The sequence below is a fragment of the Nicotiana tabacum genome, chromosome 4, assembly GCF_000715075.1.
Source record: "Nicotiana tabacum cultivar K326 chromosome 4, ASM71507v2, whole genome shotgun sequence".
Taxonomy (NCBI): Eukaryota; Viridiplantae; Streptophyta; class Magnoliopsida; order Solanales; family Solanaceae; genus Nicotiana; species Nicotiana tabacum.
In genome coordinates this window covers 94,983,183-95,002,240 of record NC_134083.1, presented here as the reverse complement: position 1 = coordinate 95,002,240, position 19,058 = coordinate 94,983,183, and the positions used below count along the sequence as shown (strand labels likewise).

The window sequence follows — 19,058 nt, the reverse complement described above, 5'->3', positions numbered from 1 at the left end:
GGATACAATTGAAAAAAATATTTTAACTAAATACTGCACATAAAGTTAATGCAAAGATATGAAAATATGAATGGGTTTAGATGGATGTAAAACTTATCTTTGTATTATCATCCAAGACATTTTTCATTGTACTTGATCTCATTGTCTGCTTATAATTTACATAGTCTTGACGTAGAAGATCATAAAATGAGCAATTCGTGCTGATAACGTGTTATAAAATAAAAGTAATTTAGTAAAACATGAACAAGACATGTTGTTATGAAATAAAAGCAATTTAGTAAAACATGAACAAGAAATAGAGATAGAGAGAAGGAAGAGATTTTCTTCTTCAATTGTGTGTATTTTCTTATCTATTACAAGGCCTTTATATAGGCATGAAAAGTGAAGAAAAATATGTCATTAAGCATAGAAATATGTCATTGAATATGTCATTAAGCATTTGAGAAGATCATGGAGGAAGAGTAGACATCCACCATAATTTGATTTTTCTTATAACACTCCCCCTTGGATGTCCATAGATAATGTGCCTCGTTAAAACCTTATTAGGAAAAAACCCTATGGAAAAAAAACTCTAGTGAAGGAAAAAAAGTACACATATTTAGAAATATGTCTTTTGGTTGCCTCGTTAAAAACCTTGTAAGAAAAACCCAGTGGGACAAATGGGAGCCACGATCTCAGTAAGGCTCCGGGTATACCAGAGTTCGATAACGGAAGTATTTAGTCTGCTCTGGGTGCATGCTCTTCTGGTTGCCTTTCTTTCGGATTTGAATGGACGGCTTCGGTCACGGTTCCATTGATCCCAGGTTTTAACTTTGTGCTCATGGATTTCGAACCGCTACCACAACGTGTCATCATTTTGCTTTATCACCAAGGGCGGATGTAGCCTTTAGGCTACGGGTTCAACCAGGGGCGGACCTACGTTAGGGGTGGGGGATCACCGGAACCCGTTGGCCTCGGCAAAAATATTGTATATATATTTATATATATCTTTAATACATGGAGGACCTCTTAAATAATTTATGCGGCTCCTTGAGTCATAAAGGCTGGACAGAAGAGTTAGTTTGTGGAAGTGCTCAAGAGCCTTCTTTTGCTTGACGACCCAGGTTCGAATTTGGGATCCTATAGTCTATATTATTTTATTTTTATATTTTTAAATTCAATAGTTATTTAATTACTTAGTATTCATTAGAATTATTTTTTTATATTATCTTTTTTGAATTCAGCTATAGTTTAATATTTTTATATAATAGTCAACTTAATACTTAATTAGCTTAATATTTTTTAAACCTCTCAAAGGTCCGAAGTCGAACAGAGAACAATTAAACAAATCTTTTTTCTCCAAGAAACAAACCCTTTCTACCTCCCTTCAACTTTAACTTCAACTTTCTTTTTTAGTTCTATCTTCTTTGCATCTCTTTGAATTTCGAATCCCACAGTTTTATCAGGTGAGAGACACTCTTCTTCAAATTTTTGATTATTTGAGTAAGTTTTTCTTCTTTTTACAAATATTGCTTCACCGATTTGTGTGATTTTGTCCTATATTAGCAGTTGACCTAGATTGGTTATGAGCAGGTTTACGTTCTTCCCCATTCAAAATATCCCTTTTTACTAACACTATCAAATAAAATTCCAATTAGTAGCACTTAAGTTGAACAAATAATTGATGAGTAAAGTACTCCTGTAGATTCCTCTCGTTGTTAACTTAATTTTCTGGAGTTGTTTAATTGCAAGTTGCAAGAAACCAAATCGTGTTTGCCATTCGGATTTCAAGGATACTTCTTTTAGTTTTTGAATTCGCTACTATTCTTTTAGTTTTTGAATTCATTGTTTGAGCAGACAACAATCATGGTGCACATTTACATGATGTTAAATCTTTAGTTGGTATGCTAATTCTTTTATCTTAATAAATTAATTTCTTAGGTATTTGAAGATTTTGTGCTAATGCTATTTGAAATAATATATCAGTGAAGTGAATGATTTGAAACCAAGCTGTATTCGGATTTCAAGGATACCTTTTCATGAATTGGTAAGTGTTCCTTCTATCTTTAAGATAATAATAATATAGTTATGACTTATATTAAAATATAAAGGTGTGATTCCTCTATTAGAAATATTATATTTGCTTGTGTTCGTGATAGAAGGGGTGTGATTCCCCTATTAGAAATATTATATTTGCTTGTGTTCGTGATAGAAGGGGTATGATTCTCCTATTAGAAATATTTTATTTGCTTTAATCTTGATGGAAGGGGTGTGATTCTCCTATTAGAAATATTTTTTTGTTCTGTTCTTGATGGAAGGGACGTGATTCCCCTATTAGAAATATTCTCTTTGCTTTATTCTTGATACAAGGGGTGTGATTCCTCTATTATGTGTTATTTCTATTCTAGTATTAATACAAGGAGTGTGATTAATTAGATTAAAATATTATTTTGCTTGGAATTGTTGCTTTGTAGGAAGTTTTGTTGATGTGAACTAAGATGGACATATTTTTGACGAGGTTTAATTCTTCTCAATCAAGTTCTAGTTTTAAAGACAATTCCCCCCATCTTGTAGAGAAGTTTGATGTGAAATCACTTAATCCTGATCATGGAAAGAGAATACACATTGATAGATATAGCTCCAGATACGGGATGAAGTGAGAAAACACTACATCCAAAGAGTGCCTTGCCAACTAGTTAATTATAAATTTCCTAAAACTTTATTCGGGAAGAAGATGCGACAATTTAGTCCGGGTTGGTTTAAAAATTCGCATTCTAGATGGTTAGAGTATAGTGTGAAGAAAGATGCCGCAATTTATTAATGTTGTTATTTATTCAAAAATGATTACATTCATGGAAGCATGTGTGACTCTTTCACAAAAACCGGCTTTAAGGCTTGGAAAAAGGTCCCGAAACACTTGCTCTACATATTGGTGAAGTAAAATAGCCTCCACCATAAGTGTTTCAAAAATATACTAGACTTGTCAAATCAATCTCAATCAATTCAAGCTGCTTTAGAAAGGCAATCTGAGAAACAAAAAAGTGAATATCGAATTTGTTTAAATGCCTCAATCGATGTTGCAAGGTTTCTTTTGGACTTCGGATTGTCTTTTAGAGGTCATGATGAAAGTAAATCTTCAAAAAATAAAGGCCTTTTTCTAGGGCTTTTGGAATGTCTTAGAATTAGGCTTCCACATGTAGATAGAGTTATATTAAAACATGCTATAAGAAATTATATGATAACTTCGCCAAAAATTCAAAAGGATATTGTGAGTGCTTATGCACAAGAAACCGTGAAAGCTATAATTGATGACTTGGATGGAGATTATTTTGGGATATTAGTTGATGAGTCCAAGAATATTTCTGTGATGACCCGTTAGGTCATTTATAATTTTACTCTTCATTTATGTATTCTGAAATCATGAATAGCTCCGTTTAGTCTTCCTCGATTTGGTGTGCAGTCCGTGTCCTCTTTTCGGAAAGTTGTTATGAGCAAAATTGATGAAAATATGAAATCGTGCCTTAAAACTTATTTCTGTTGACTACGGTCAACATTTTGTATAATGGACCCGGATCAGTATTTTGACGGTCCCGGTGGGTTTGTATCGTGATTTAGAACTTGGGCGTATACCCAGAATCGAATTCAGAAGTCCTTAGCTTGATCTAACGTAATTTATTGAAAATTGGAAGTTTAAAGGTTTAAAGGATTTCTAAGTTTGACCGTGAGTTGACTTTGTACTACCAGGTTCAGAATTCAGTTCCGGATCTTGGTATAAGTTTAGTACAGTATTTATGACTTATCTGCAAAATTTGGTGCAAAACGGAGTTGATTTGACGTGATTCGGACATCCGATTGAAAAATTACATGTTCTTAAGTTTTATTAAACACTCCATTCGTTTTGGTGTCCGATTGATAGTTCTAGGTGTTATTTTGGTATTTTGATCGCGCGAGCGAGTTTGTATGATATTTTTGAACTTGTGTGCATGTTTGGTTTGGAGCCCCGAGAGCTCAGGTGAGTTTCAGATAGGCTACAGATGATTTGAACTTAGGAAAATTTCTGGCTTTTGAACTTCTGCTATCATATGGTGCTTTCTTCTTCGCGATCGCGAAGACACTCTCGCGATTGCGAAGTACAACCTAGGCTGAATAGGGATTTACCCTATGTGAACGTGGGAAATAGGTCGCGAACGCGAAGCTCTGGGGGTTTACCCTTCGCGAACACGACCACCCACACACGAACGCGAAGATTTGTAGGACTATGGGAAGGCTAGGCAGGTGTGCTACACGAACACGATCCCTGGGTCGCGAACGCGATGGTAATGGGGGAAAAACCATCACGAACGCGGAGCACATCTCGCGAACGCGAAGGCCATTTGGCCCACAGTGCTTCGCGATCGCGTCGGGCCTTTCGCAAACGCGATGAAGGCCTGACGCCAGTGATTTAAAATATCCCAAACACAGGATTTCACCCATATTTCACCATCTTCTCATTAGAGCTCGGCCTAGAGGCGATTTGGAAGAGAAATATCATTACCCTTTCATAGGTAAGTGTACTTTAACTTATTTTCTTTCATTTCCATCAACACCCATTAATTTCTAACCTTAATCTATGTTCTTTCATGGTAGAAAATTAGGAATTTGGAAAGAATTGAGGGTATTTATAAATTTGGGATTTAGACCTCAAATTGAGGTCGAATTTTGAAACTAATTACATAATCGGGCTCGAGAGTGAATGGGTAAATGGGTTTGGTCCGAATCTGGGGTTTTGACCAAGCGAGCATGGGGTTGACTTTTGTTGACTTTTTGGAAAAAGTGTAAAGATCTTAACTTTATGTATTATAATTAATTTCTCTATCATTATTTTACGTTATTAAGTCTATTTTGGTTAGATTTGATTGATTTGGAGGCGGAGTTTAGAGGAAAGGCCCCGGTTGAGCTTTGATTTGCTTGCGGAGCGAAGTAAGTATTGGGCCTAACCTTGATTTGAGAGAATTACATGTGTAGTGGCATATATGCGAGGTAGCGAGTGTATATACGCCGTCAAAATACCCGTTTTCATGCTTTCCCATATTTTATTAATTATTTTATTCCATGTCTTAACTATTACATGCTTTAATTGCCTCATATGCCTTAACTGGCTACTTGTTTCTTATTTATCTCATATTAAAATATTCGTTTCTTCCATACTTCCATGATTAATTGTTACTTGCCTTAATTGTCTTACTCGTACACTTTAACTGTCATATATTTGGCTTGTCTTATTGCTTAGTAGTAATTATAGCATTTCTTGATTTGGTACGAGGTTCCTTTATGGCTTTGCTTTCATATTCTTTAATCATAGATATTCTTGTGATTTGAATTGTTGAGTTGGTTACATTTATTGATTTTTAATTATGGATCGGGCTGCATGTCGCAACAGGTGGAATAAGGTAGGATTGATATTGATATGGTGGAATCGGGTTGCACGCCGTAACAGATTTTATATGTGATTTTGATATGGTGAAATAAGGGAGGAATATGATTTTGATTCTAATTATATGGTGGGATCGGGTTGCGCGCCGCAACTGATTTCACATTTTATTATTGATATCGATATGCTAAAATAAGGGAGTATTGTATTTGTACGGTGGGATCGGGTTGTGCGCCGTAACATATTGTGTGTTTTGTATTCATTGTTGTATTGTGTTAGCTTTCAATGCTTTCATACGAGATTCTGAGTACCGATGTTTATGGTTTTACCGCTTCCGAGGATTGAGTTTATTTTCATAAGTTAACTGCCTTACTTTCATGTATTCCCTTCCTGTTATTATATTATTATACTGCGTACAGGTTATTGTAAGTGACCCGTCTTAGCCTCGATACTACTTCGTCGAGGTTAGGCTCGGTACTTACATAATACACGGGGTTAGTTGTACTCATACTACACTTTGCATTTCTTGTACAGATTTTAGAGTCGGTCCTAGCGGCAGTCAGTAGATTGGTCGGATTGATTGCCGGATTGGAGACTTGAGGTACAACTGCTCGGCGTTAGAAGCCCTGAAGTCCCCTTCTACCTTATCCTAGCTATTTATTTCATTTCAGATAGTTTTACTTTCATTCTTACCATTATCTGTAATATTCTAGTCGCTCGTGCACTTGTGACACCAGTTCTGGATTGTATCTAGATATTGCGGTTGCTATGGCTTTTCACACTCTATTTCAGTTCTATTTTAGTTATTATAGTTTAATTGGTATTAGTTAATTTGATTTGTTAAAAATGACTAAAAACTATTCTTACGTTGGCTTGCCTAGCAAGTAAAATATTAGGCGCTATCACGATCTTGAGGGTGGAAATTTGGGGTGGTGATAATTTGGTATCAGAGCACTAGGTTGCCTAGGTCTCACGAGTCACGATCAAGCTTAGTTGTGTTTGGAGGATCGGTACGGAGATGTCTGTACTTATCTTCCAGAGGCTATGGAGTTTAAGAAAAATTTCACTTCTTTATTTTTCCATCGTGCGATTTTATTCTATCATTGATGATTGAACCATTCTATTCTTGTTCTCTCGCAGATTGCGAGAACACGCACTGCATCTACGGTAGGACAGGAGCCGGAGCCCCATGTGGCAGCTACTACCAGGGGCAGAGGTCGAGGCCGAGGTAGAGACAGAGCTCAGCCTAGAGCTCGAGCAGCAACACCTGCAGTGGAGCCTCAGACCGGTACCTTCCCGGTGGCACCAGCCGTTACTCGGGCTGGGGGAGGAGCACATACTCCCGTTACTCACACCCCAGAGCAGGTGGCTCCCTAGTATCAGACTCCAGTAGCCCCGCCAGTTGGCGTGGTTCAGCCGGTTGTTGTGGCACAGGTCGGTGATAGGCCCGCTATGTCTTCTGAGGCTTTGTTGAGGTTGGACAAGTTTACCAAGCTCTTCCCTATTCACTTCAGTGGTGCATCTTCTGAGGACCCACAGGATTATCTAGACTGTTGGCATGAGGTGCTGCGAAACATGGGTATAGTTGAGACCAATGGGGTCAATTTTGCAGCATTTCAGATGACTGGTTCCGCCAAGAGGTGGTGGAGAGATTATATGTTGACTAGACCAGCTGGGTCGCCTGCACTTACTTTGGATAAGTTCTCACAGAAATTTCTAGAGATGTTTATTCCTGTCACTCTGAGAGAGGAGTACCGCAGACAGTTTGAGTGTCTTCAGTAGGGTAGTATGACTGTTACCAGTACGAGACTCGATTTGTAGATCTAGCTCGCCATGCCATTATCTTGCTTCCTACTAAGAGGTTTAGAGTGAGGAGATTTATTGATGAACTAACTTACACTATCAAGCTACAGATGGCCAAGGAAACCAGGAGTGATATTTCTTTCCAAATGGTCATAGATATTGCTAGACGGATCGAGATGGTTCGTGCTCAAGAGAGGGGGCCGGTGTCAGATAAGAGGCCTCGTCATTCTTGTAGTTTCAGTGGTGCCTCATCTGGAGGCCGGGGTACCTTTGGTAGGGGCCATCCTCCCAGGACATTTCAGTAAGCGCTTCAAGCATCTCACAGTGCTTTAGGGAGTCGTGGTCCTTATGTACCTCATTTTGGGCAGCCAACCTATAGCGCACCAACAACTTCTACCAGTGCGCCTCTAATTCAGAGCTATCACCGTGGTTATCCGGCCCGTTCGGGTCAGCTTCAACCTCCACAACAGCAGGATGGGTGTTTTGAGTGTGGAGGTACTAGAACATCAGGAGGTTCTGTCCGAGATTGTTAGGTGGCATGCCACAGTAGAGTTCTCATGCCATGGTTCCGGCACCGGTTGTTCTAATGTCCACTCAGCCAGCTAGAGGCAGGGGTCAGGCAGCCAGAGGTGGAGGTCAGGCTGTTAGAGGTGGAGGCCAGCCATCTAGAGGTTGCCCCAGAGACGTAGTTCAGAGTGGTAGGGTTTAGCCCCGATGTTATGCTTTCCCAGCTAGGCCTGAGGCCGAGTCATCTGACGCCGTTATCACATGTATTGTTCTAGTTTGCCATATATATGTTTCATTTCTATTTGATCCGGGTTGTACTTATTCCTACGTGTCATCCTATTTTGCTTCATATCTGGTTGTGCCTCGTGATTCTTTGAGTGCTCATGTGTACGTGCCCACATTTATGGGAGATTCTATTATTGTAGATCGTGTCTATCGCTAGTCTTGAGACTAGCGTAGATCTTCTACTTCTTGATATGGTAGATTTTGATGTTATCTTGGGTATGGGTTGGATGTCACCTTATCATACTATGTTGGACTGTCATGCTAAGATGGTGACCTTAGCCATGCCAGGGTTGCCTCGATTAGAGTTGAGGGTGACTCCTGGCCATTGTACCAGCTGGGTTATTTCTTATGTGAAGGTTCGACGTATGGTCGAGAAGGGATGTTTAGCTTATTTGGCCTATGTCTGTGATTCTAGTGAGGAGGTTCCTTCCATCGATTCAGTACCTGTTGTACATGAGTTTCCAGAGGTGTTTCCTATAAATCTGTCGGGGATGCTACCCGACAGAGATATTGACTTCTGTATTGATTTGGTTCCGAGCACTCAGCCCATTTCTATTCCACCATATCCTATGGCCCCGCCGGAGTTGAAGGAGTTGAAGGAACATTTTCAAGATTTGCTTGATAAGGGCTTCATTAGACCTAGTGTCTCGCCCTGGGGTGTGCCCGTGTTATTCGTGAAGAAGTAATATGGGTCGATGAGGATGTGTATAGACTATCGGCAGTTAAACAAGCTATCAAGAACAAGTATCCGTTGCCGAGGATTGATGACTTATTTGATCAGCTTCAGGGTGCCAAGTAGTTTTGGAAGATTTGAGGTCTGGTTACCATCAGTTGAAGATTAGGGCATCCGATGTCCCTAAGACAGCTTTTCAGACTCGGTATGGGCTTATGAGTTCCTAGTAATGTCATTTGGGTTGACAAATGCCCCGAACATATTTATGGATTTGATGAACCGGGTGTTCAAACCCTTTTTGGATTCTTTTGTGATTGTATTCATTGATGATATCTTGATCTACTCCCGCAGTCGAGGGGCGCATGAGCAACATCTTCGGATTATACTTTAGACTCTAAGAGATAGCCAATTATATGCCAAGTTTTCAAAGTGTGAGTTTTGGTTAGACTCAGTCGCCTTTTTAGGGCATGTTGTATTAGCAGAGGGCATAAAGGTAGATCCTAAGAAGATTGAGGTAGTTTAGAACAGGCCTAGACCTACTTCAACTAGAGAGATCCGGAGTTTCCTGGGTTTGGCGGGTTATTATCGCCGGTTCATGGAGGGGTTTACATCCATAGCTGACCCATTGACTAGATTAACTAGAAGGGTGCCCCATTCAGATGGTCGGATGAGTGTGAATTGATCTTTTAGAAGCTCAAGATAACTTTGACTACGGCGCCAGTGTTGGTGTTGCCCACAGGTTCAGGATCTTACACGGTGTATTGTGATGCATATCGTATTGGGCTTGGTGCAGTATTGATGCAGGATGGCCGGATGGTTGCATACGCGTCTCGGCAGTTGAAGGTTCACGAGAAGAATTAACTTGTTCATGACTTAGAGTTGGCAGCCATTGTTCATGCGCTGAAGATTTGGAGGCACTATCTTTACGGCGTGTCGTGTGAGGTATTCACGGATCTTTGGAGTCTACATTATTTGTTCAAGAAAAAGGATCTCAACTTGAGGTAGATGAGGTGGTTGGAGCTGTTGAAAGACTATGATATCACCATTTTGTATCATCCTGGAAAGTCAATGTGGTGGTAGATGCCTTGAGTAGAAAGGTAGTGAGTATGGGTAGTCTTGCGTATATTCCAGTTGGTAAGAGGCCGCTTGATGTAGATGTTCAGGCTTTGATCAATCAATTCATGAGGTTAGATGTTTCAAAGCACAATCGTGTTCTAACTTGCATAACTGCTCGGTCTTTCTTGTATGAGCGCATCAGAGAGCGTTAGATGATGATCCCCATTTTCTTGTCCTTAAGGACACGATCCGACTCGGTGGTGCCAAGCAAGTTACTGTTGGAGATGATGGGGTTTTGAGGATGCATGGTCGTACTTGTGTGCCCAATGTGGATGGGTTTCATGAGTTGATTCTTGAGGAGGCCCACAGTTCCCAGTATTCTATTCATCCGGGTGCTGCCAAGATGTATCAGGACTTGTGGCAGCATTATTGGTAGAGGAGGATGAAGAAGGATATAGTTGTATATGTAGCTCGGTGTCTAAATTGTCAGCAAGTAAAGTACGAGCATCAGAGGCCTGGTGGTTTGCTTCAGAGGCTAGAGATTCCTGAGTAGAAGTTGGAGCATATCACCATGGATTTTGTTGTTGGACTCCCACGAACTTAGAAGAAGTTCGGAGCAATATGGGTCATTGTGAATAGGTTGACCAAGTCGACATATTTCATTCCAGTGGCAATTGCCTATTCTTCAGAGCGGTTAACTGAGATCTACATCTGTGAGATCATCCATCTTCACGGTGTGCCCGTGTCTATCATTTCTGATCGAGGTATGCAGTTCACCTCACACTTCTGGTGGGTCATACAACGTGATTTGGGCATGTGGGTTGAGTTGAGTACATCATTTCACCCCCAGACGGATAGACAGACCGAGCGCACTATTCAAATATTGGAGGATACGCTTCGCGCTTGCGTTATGGATTTCGGGGGTTCTTGGGATCATTTCTTGCCGCATGCGGAGTTTGCCTACAACAACAGCTACCAATCGAGTATTCAGATGGCTCCCTATGAGGTATTATACGGGAGGCGGTGTCGTTCGCCAGTTGGATGGTTCGAGCCGGGGGAGGCTCGGTTGTTGGGTATATATTTGGTTCAGGATGCCTTGGATAAGGTCAAAATTATTCAGGATCGACTTCGCACCGCTCAGTCTAGGCAGAAGATTTATATCAACCGTAGAGTTTGTGATGTTGCATTCATGGTTGGAGAGAGGGCATTGCTCCGGGTTCACATATGAATGGTGTGATGAGGTTCGAAAAGAAGGGCATGTTGAGCCCTAGGTATATTAGACCCTTTGAGATTCTCGAGAGAGTGGGTGAGGTGGCCTATTGGCTCGCATTGCCACCTAGTTTGTCAGCAGTCCATACAGTTTTCCATGTGTCCATGCTCCGGAAGTATCACGGTGATCCGTCCCATATGTTAGATTTCAGCTCAGTCCAATTGGACAGGGATTTGACTTATGAGGAGGAGCCGATGGCTATTCTAGCTCGGCAAGTCCGACAGTTATGTTCTAAGAGATATCCTTCAGTTTGAGTTTAGTGGAGAGGTCAGCCAATCAAGGCGGCCACGTGGGAGTCCGAGTCAGACATGCAAAGTAGATATCCACACCTTTTCACCAGTCCAAGTACCTTTCTATGTCTGATCAAGGACGAATGTTCATTTTAAAGGTGGAGAATGTGATGACCCGATAGGTCATTTATAGTTTTACCCTTCATTTTTGTATTCTGAGACCCCGAATAGCTCTGTTTAGCCTTCCTCGATTTGCATGCGCAGTCTGTGTCCTCTTTCCGGAAAGTTGTTATGAGCAAATTTGATGAAAATCTGAAATCGTGCCTTAAAACTCATTTGAGTTGACTACGGTCAACGTTTTGTGTAAACGAACGCGGATCAGTGTTTTGACGCTCTCGGTGGATCCGTATCGTCATTAGAACATTGGCGTAAAGGGGGGATAAAACTAGAGAGTCGGGAACTTTCACTGCAACTGAAGAGGCTCACACCTTACATCAAACTAACCTATCAACCAGAATCGAATTCGAAAGTCCCTAGCTTGATCAAACTTAATTTGTTGAAAACTAGAAGTTTAAAGGTTTAAAGGATTCCTAAGTTTAACCGTGAGTTAACTTTTGCTACCGGGTTCGGATTTCAGTTCCGGAACTTGGTATAAGTGCAGTAATTATTTATGACTTATCTGCAAAATTTGGTACAAAACGGAGTTGATTTGACGTGATTCGGACGTCCGATTGAAAACTTACATGTTCTTAAGTTTCATTAAAAATTTCATTCGGTTTGGTGTCTGATTCGCAGTTCTAGGTGTTATTTTGATGTTTTGATCACGCGAGCGAGTTCTTATGATGTTTTTGGACTTGTGTGCATGTTTGGTTTGGAGCCCCGAGGGCTCGAGTGAGTTTCAGATAGGCTACGGATGATTTGAACTTAGGAAAATATCTGCCTTTTGGGCTTCTGCTGTCATCTGGTGCTTTCTTCTTTGCGATCGTGAAGAGCAACCTGGGCTAGGAAGGGATTTACCCTACACGAATGCGGAAAATAGGTTGCGAATGCGAATCATTGATGGGCTTACCCTTTGCGAATGCGACCACCCACACGCGAACGTGAATGTTTGTGGGACTCTGGGAAGGCTGGGCTGGTGTGCTACGCGAACGCGATTCCTGGGTCGCGAACGCATTGGTCGGGGGGGGGGAGGGAAGAACCATCGTTAACGCGGAGCACATCTCGCAAACGCGAAGGCCATTTGGGCTACAGTGCTTCGCGATCATGCCGGGCCCTTTGCGAACGCGATGAAGGCCTGATGCCAGTGAGTTAAAATATCCCAAACACGGGATTTCACCCATTTTTCACCATCTTCTTCCATTTTCATCAACACCCGTTAATCTCTAACCTTAATTTATGTTCTTTCATGGTAGAAAATTAAGAATTTGGGAAGAATTGGGGGGTTTTATAAATTTGGGATTTAGACCTCAAATTGAGATCGGATTTTGAAACTAATTACATAATCGGGCTCGGGGGGTGAATGGGTAAATGGGTTTTGGTCCGAATCTCGGGTTTTGACCAAGCGAGCCCGGGGTTAACTTTTTTTGACTTTTTAAGAAAAGTGTAAAGATCTTAACGTTATGTATTGTAATTGATTTCCCTAGCATTATTTGATGTTATTGAGTCGATTGGTTTGGAGGCGGATTTTAGAGGAAAGGCCCTGGATGAGCTTTGATTTGCTTGCGGAGCGAGGTAAGTGTTGGGTCTAACATTGATTTGAGGGAATTATAAACCCTTGAGCTATGTGCTATGTGAATTACATGTGTAGAAGCATATATGTGAGGTGACGGATATATATACGCCATCAAAATACATGTTTTCATGCTTTCCCTCATTTCATTAATTATTTTATTTCATGTCTTAATTGTTACGTGCTTTAATTGCCTCCTATGTCTTAACTTGATACTTCTTACTTATTTCTATCATATTAAAATGTTTGTTTCTTTCATGCTTCCATGATTAATTGCTACTTGCCTTAATTGTCTTACTCGTACACTTTAATTGTCATATATTTGGCTTGTCTTGTTGCTTAGTATTAATTGTAGCATTTCTTGATTTAGTACGAGGTTCCTTTATGGCTTTGCTTTCATATTCTTTAATCATAGAGATTCATGTGATTTGAATTGTTGAGTTGATTACATTTATTGATTTTTGCTTATAGATCGGGCTGCACGCCGCAACAGGTGGAATAATGGAGGATTGATATTGATATGGTGGGATCGGGTTGCACGTCGCAACGGATTTTATATGTAATTTTGATATGGTAAAATAAGGGAGGAATAAGATATTGATTCTAATTATATGGTGGGATCGTGTTGCGCGTCGCAACGGATTTTATATGTTATTATTGATATTGATATGGTGAAATAAGGGAGGATTGTGTTTGTACAGTGGAATTGGGTTGCACGCCGTAATGGGTGAAATAAGGGAGGATTGTGTTTGTATGGGATCGAGTTGCGCACCGCAACGGATTGTGTGTTTTGTATTCATTGTTGTACAGTGTTAGCTTTCGATGCTTTCATACGAGATTCTGAGTAGTGGTGTTTCTGGTTTTACCGATTCCGAGGATTGAGTTTATTTTCATAAATTAACTGCCTTACTTTCCTGTATTCCCTTCCTGTTATTGTTATTATACTGCGTACAAGTTATTGTAAGTGACCTGCCTTAGCCTCGTCACTACTTCGTAGAGGTTAGACTCAGTACTTACATAGTACATGGGGTCTGTGTAACGACCCGGCCGGTCGTTTTGAGTATTACAACCTTGTTCCCCCATTTACTGCTCAATTTATGCTTTATATTTGTTATGTGACTTGTCGGGGGTAATTGATTCGGGTCCGGTGAGGCTTTGAAATGATTTGGAACACCCAGTTCCAAGATTTAGAATTTAAGTTGAAAAGGTTGACCATATGTTGACTTATGTGTAACGACCCCGGAGAATTTTTGCTAAGGAAATTAAGGTTTTGTGGTGCCCAGGTAGATCAATTAGTACAAAGGTTTTGACCCGACCTAACTTCGATTTATAGCCCTTGAAGCTCATTTTGGAGTAAAAATCTAACATTTTTAGAGAGAAGGGAGAGTGTTCTAGAGAGAGGAAGAAGGTCAAGTGCTTTGTTCATCAAGATCTTGTTCAAGCTTTGAAATCCAACAAGAAAATATCACAAGATCTTCACCCAAGAGGTAAGGTTCTAACCCCTAGTCTTTAATTTCGAGTTTGGGCAAAGATGGGTGATTAAGAGTATGATTCTAGGGTGTTAGAGTATTATTTATACATACACATACCAATAAGGTTTGTGGAAAGATTGTTGAGTTCAAATGGGTAAAGATTGAGTTGAAAATGGTAGAAATCTTCATAGATTTTAATTGAAGATTTGAGGGTCGAGTTGATGTCGGAATTTTGTAAAATTTATATGGTTAGACTCGTGGTTGGATGAGCGTTCATATTTTATAACTTTTGTCGGGTTCCGAGACGTGGGTCCCATGGACAAATTTTGAGTTAATTTTGGATTTTAATTGGAAAATTAGTATTTTCTTATGGAATTAATTACAATAATTGGTATTGACTAAATCAAATTAATTGTGGCTAGATACGAGGCTTTCGGAGACCAATTCTAGTGGCAAGGGCACAACAGAATAAAGAATTACACGGTTTGAGGTAAGTAACAGTTCTAAATTTGGTCTTGAGGGTATGAAATCCGAATTACGTGTTATGTAATTGGTTTTGAGGTGATGCACATGCTAGGCGACGGGCGTGTGGGCATGCACCGTAGGAATTATGACTTGGTCAAATTCCATGGAACTGTGTAGTTTAATTATCTGTTGATATCTGTACATTATCTTCGTGTTAGAGAAAATTGAGCTGAGACTCGTATTAAAAATCATGCTTAGACAAATGATGTTATTATTGGTACTCACTAGGGTCATTTTCTGTGGTTGAATTATATGTTCAAATTATAATTTCATACTTAGTCATGTTTATTCATTTCATATCATATCTCAGTCTCTGTTGCTATTTATTGGTATATCATATTATCATTTTGGGCTGATTTTTATGACATCTTGAGCCCGAGATACTGGAGAGGTAGATGATTGAATGAGGCCGAAGGCCTAATTGTGAGGATATTTATGGGATCGGGCTACACGCCGCAACATGTTTCATTGATTTATGCCATGATTGGCTTGTTATAGCGCTTGGGCTGAAGGAGCCCCTCCGGAGTCTGTACACACCCCCAGTGAGCGCAGGTACCTACTGAGCGCGAGTGCCGAGGACCGAGTACTGAGTGCGAGTGTCGAGTGCGAGTGCTGAGTGCTAGTGCTGAGTGATGAGTGACTGTAAGGAAAGAGTGACTGTGAGGTTGGAGTGAATGGGAGGACTGAGTGACTGTTACTCTGAGAGGATGCATTGATTTCATTATTTGCTGCATTTCACTGTCATATATCACTATTTTGGAAATTTTAGAATAACATTATTTTTTGTTTCAGTCAAATTTGATATGAAATTTTTATGAAATTTTAAATGTTGAACTTGAGAGCATGCCTACCCTTTTATGTTGGAAAGTACTGTATTTGGATTTAGCTGAGAAGCTCGTCACTACTTTCACTTCCTTATTTATTATTGTTACTTATTGAGTTGGTTGTACTCATACTACACCCTGCACTTTGTGTGCAGATCCAGGTGATCCCGGACACAGTGGGTGTTGATTCTTTCACAGAGTTTATTTTTTCGGAGATTCAGAGGTAGCTGCTATATTTCACAAACCTTGTCTCTCCTTCCCTATCCTTTTTTATTGTATTTGGTCTCGGATTATTATAGATCAGGTTTTTCAGACTTGTAATGTATAGATGCTCATGTACTCAGTGACATCGAATTTTGGGAATATGTTTTACCTAGTAATTGTGAGATTTTCTCTTAAACTTAATTGTGATATTTTCAGTATTTAAAAGATATTGTGGGTTATTGATGTTGTCGGCTTGCCTAGTATCGAGATGGGCGTCATCACGACGTGTGAGATTTTGGGTCATGTTGTACAGATTTTAGAGTCGGTCCTAGCGGAGGTCAGTAGATTGCTCGGATTGATTGCCGGATTGGAGACTTGAGGTACAACTGCTCAGCGTTCGCAGCCCTGAAGTCCCCTTCTACCTTATCCTAGCTATTTATTTCATTTCAGATAGTTTTACTTTCATTCAGACCATTATCTGTATTATTCTAGTCGCTCGTGCACTTGTGACACCAGTTCTGGGATTGTATCTAGATATTGCGGTTCTTATGGCTTTTCACACTCTATTTCAGTTCTATTTCTGTTACTATAGTTTAATTGGTATTAGTTAATTTGATTTGTTAAAAATGGCTAAAAACTATTATAACGTTGGACGCCATCACGGTCCCGAGGGTGGAAATTCCGGGTCGTGACAATTTCACGCCATGAACAAATGTCCCTTGCTTTACGGTATGTTGACAAAAAAAGCCAAGTGAACGAGCCATTTATTGGTCTTGTTCGCGTTAGTGATACATCTGCCATGTCGTTGAAAGAAGCCGTACTTTCTTCGCTAATGAAACACTCATTAAGTCCATCCAAAATACGTGGACAAGGCTATGATGGAGCTAGTAATATGTAGAGAAATAGTTTTAAAGCTTTAATTTTGCAAGAAACTCCGTCGGCATATTTCGTTCATTGTTTTGCTTATCAATTATAGTTGACGTTTGTAGCTGTTACTAAAAAATACAAGGAGGTAAAAACTTTCTTTGCTATAGTTACTAGCGTGTTGAATGTTATTGGAATTTCTTTTAAGTGTAAAGATCAATTTCGGAAACATCAAGTAGAATTGTTGGAGCAATTGCTAGAGAGTGGTGAAGTTCAAAGTGAGAAAGGATTAAATCAAGAGCGAGGGCTTCAAAGGCCAGGTGACATTCGTTGGGGATCACATTGTAAAATATTGGATAACTTTGTTGTTTTAGTTTCTTCTATTGTTCATGTGCTTAGGGTGATTGAATGTGAAGGTGATGTTAATGATAGGTTGCAAGCAGAAGCATTTTTGAGTCAAATTAAAGCATTTAAATTTGTTTTTTTGCTTCACTTAATGTTGAAAGTGTTTATAATGTTAAACGAGTTGAGCAAAGCTTTACAGAAGAAAGAGTAAAATATTGTCAGTGCCATGGTATTTCTTGATATCACAAAGGAAAGGTTGCAATAAATGAGAGATGAAGGATGGGAATGAAGGATGGGAATCATTGATGGATGAAGTATCTTCATTTTATGCAAAACATGATAATTTGGTGCCTAAGATGGAAGAATTCTATATTCCTGGAAAGTCGAAGCATAGGCCTTTTAGTGTTACTTATTCACATCACTTATGTGTTGAGCTTTTTTATGCTATAATTGATTTGCAACTTCTGGAGCTTAATAGTCATTTTGATATTGTGAGTAGTAACTTGCTTCTTGGTATGGTTAGCTTGAATCTGGCTAACTCACTTTCTAATTTTGATAAGGAAAGAATAATGGCATTGGCTAAGTATTATCCCGATGAGTTTGCTGAATTGAAACTTCGAGATCTTAGTTGCCAACTTGACACTTTCATATGGCACATGCAACATGGTGACCCTAGGTTCTCTGATTTAAAAGGAATTGGTGATTTGGCAAAAGCATTAGTTGAGGCATATCTTGTGGAGACTTATTCACTTGTTTATTTGCTTGTGAAATTGACTTTAATTTTACCTGTCGCAACTGCAACAGTAGAAAGAGCATTCCCATCCATGAAGTAGATCAAAGATGAATTGCTTAGTAGTATTAGTGATGCATTCTTAAATTATTGTTTACTTTGTTACTTTGAGAAGGAAGTATTTGTAAATATAAGCAATGATTCTATTATTGACCGTTTTTAAAATATGAAAGCGCGTTGAGTTCAACTATGAGTGGACGATGTACTTTTGTTATATTAGTATCAAGTTAATGGTATTCGATAATATTGATGTTTTTATTTAATGATAAATTATCATAGTCATTTCAAAGAGTTGCACTTGAACTTTATCACTTGAACTTTATCGCTAGTAATTGCCATATTAAAGACAATGGTGCCCCCATTATGCTTAAATCCTGAGTCTGCCTCTAGATTCAACTGAACCCATAACTTTCGATGCAGACTACGAATTTTTATGTAAAAACCTACTAAAATATCAATAAGTATTAGATTTGAACCCATAATTTTAACAATACAATGAGTTTAATACTAAAAAATTTAAAACCTGAACCTAGGAGTGGCAATTTGAGCCCAAACCCATTATATACAGTAGTTGCTGTATATAATTTTGAATGTGTTGACAAAATTGCCCTTTCCTTCTGAGTCACAACACATTTTTCCATACAGCATTGTTGCCTTACTAATACTCCCTCACGTGGACAGCACGTGCTGGCCCCACCCAAACCTTCTCACCTTTGCCTTACACATGTGTCAAGGCAATTGCACCCTTTTATATACTACTAGTTTCTTCTCACGTGCGTTGCACGTGTATGTTGTATCATGTAATACGTGATTTGTAAAATAATATAAATATTATTAAAACAAACTTTTGAGTAACAATTATATATGAAAGATTAAAAGTACAAGTTTCTATGGATAATCAATGTTGATCGTAGTGTATATAGTGACTTCTTTCCTGAGGTTGGGATGATTGAATATTATGTGAATCTACGAAGATGAACAATTAAATTTTAATAAGTACATATTATTTTTTATTTATTTTTATTTTATGAGGTACAAATATATAATAAGCGTACTTCACCTAATACTTGCTTATAGACAGTATCCCTGATG

General features: G+C 39.3%; 2 protein-coding genes and 1 long non-coding RNA gene across 3 annotated transcripts; all 3 read left to right on the top strand.

Annotated features, from left to right (window-relative positions):
• The first annotated feature begins 732 nt into the window (after positions 1-732).
• LOC142180218 (uncharacterized) lies at positions 733-6,120 on the top strand. The gene is made up of 3 exons (XR_012708381.1): positions 733-1,103; positions 1,921-2,026; positions 5,924-6,120. It is a non-coding gene; the product is annotated as an uncharacterized LOC142180218 (long non-coding RNA).
• Positions 6,121-16,679: 10,559 nt separating this feature from the next.
• On the top strand, positions 16,680-17,387 carry LOC142180046 (uncharacterized). The gene is made up of 3 exons (XM_075250964.1): positions 16,680-16,854; positions 16,957-17,247; positions 17,338-17,387. Exons 1-3 carry the CDS (start codon positions 16,680-16,682, stop codon positions 17,385-17,387), a joined length of 516 nt encoding a protein of 171 aa, XP_075107065.1.
• A 61-nt stretch (positions 17,388-17,448) lies between these two features.
• Positions 17,449-18,009, top strand: LOC142180045 (uncharacterized). The gene has a single exon (XM_075250963.1). The coding sequence runs from the start codon at positions 17,449-17,451 to the stop codon at positions 18,007-18,009; it is 561 nt and encodes a 186-aa protein (XP_075107064.1).
• Positions 18,010-19,058: the final 1,049 nt, after the last annotated feature.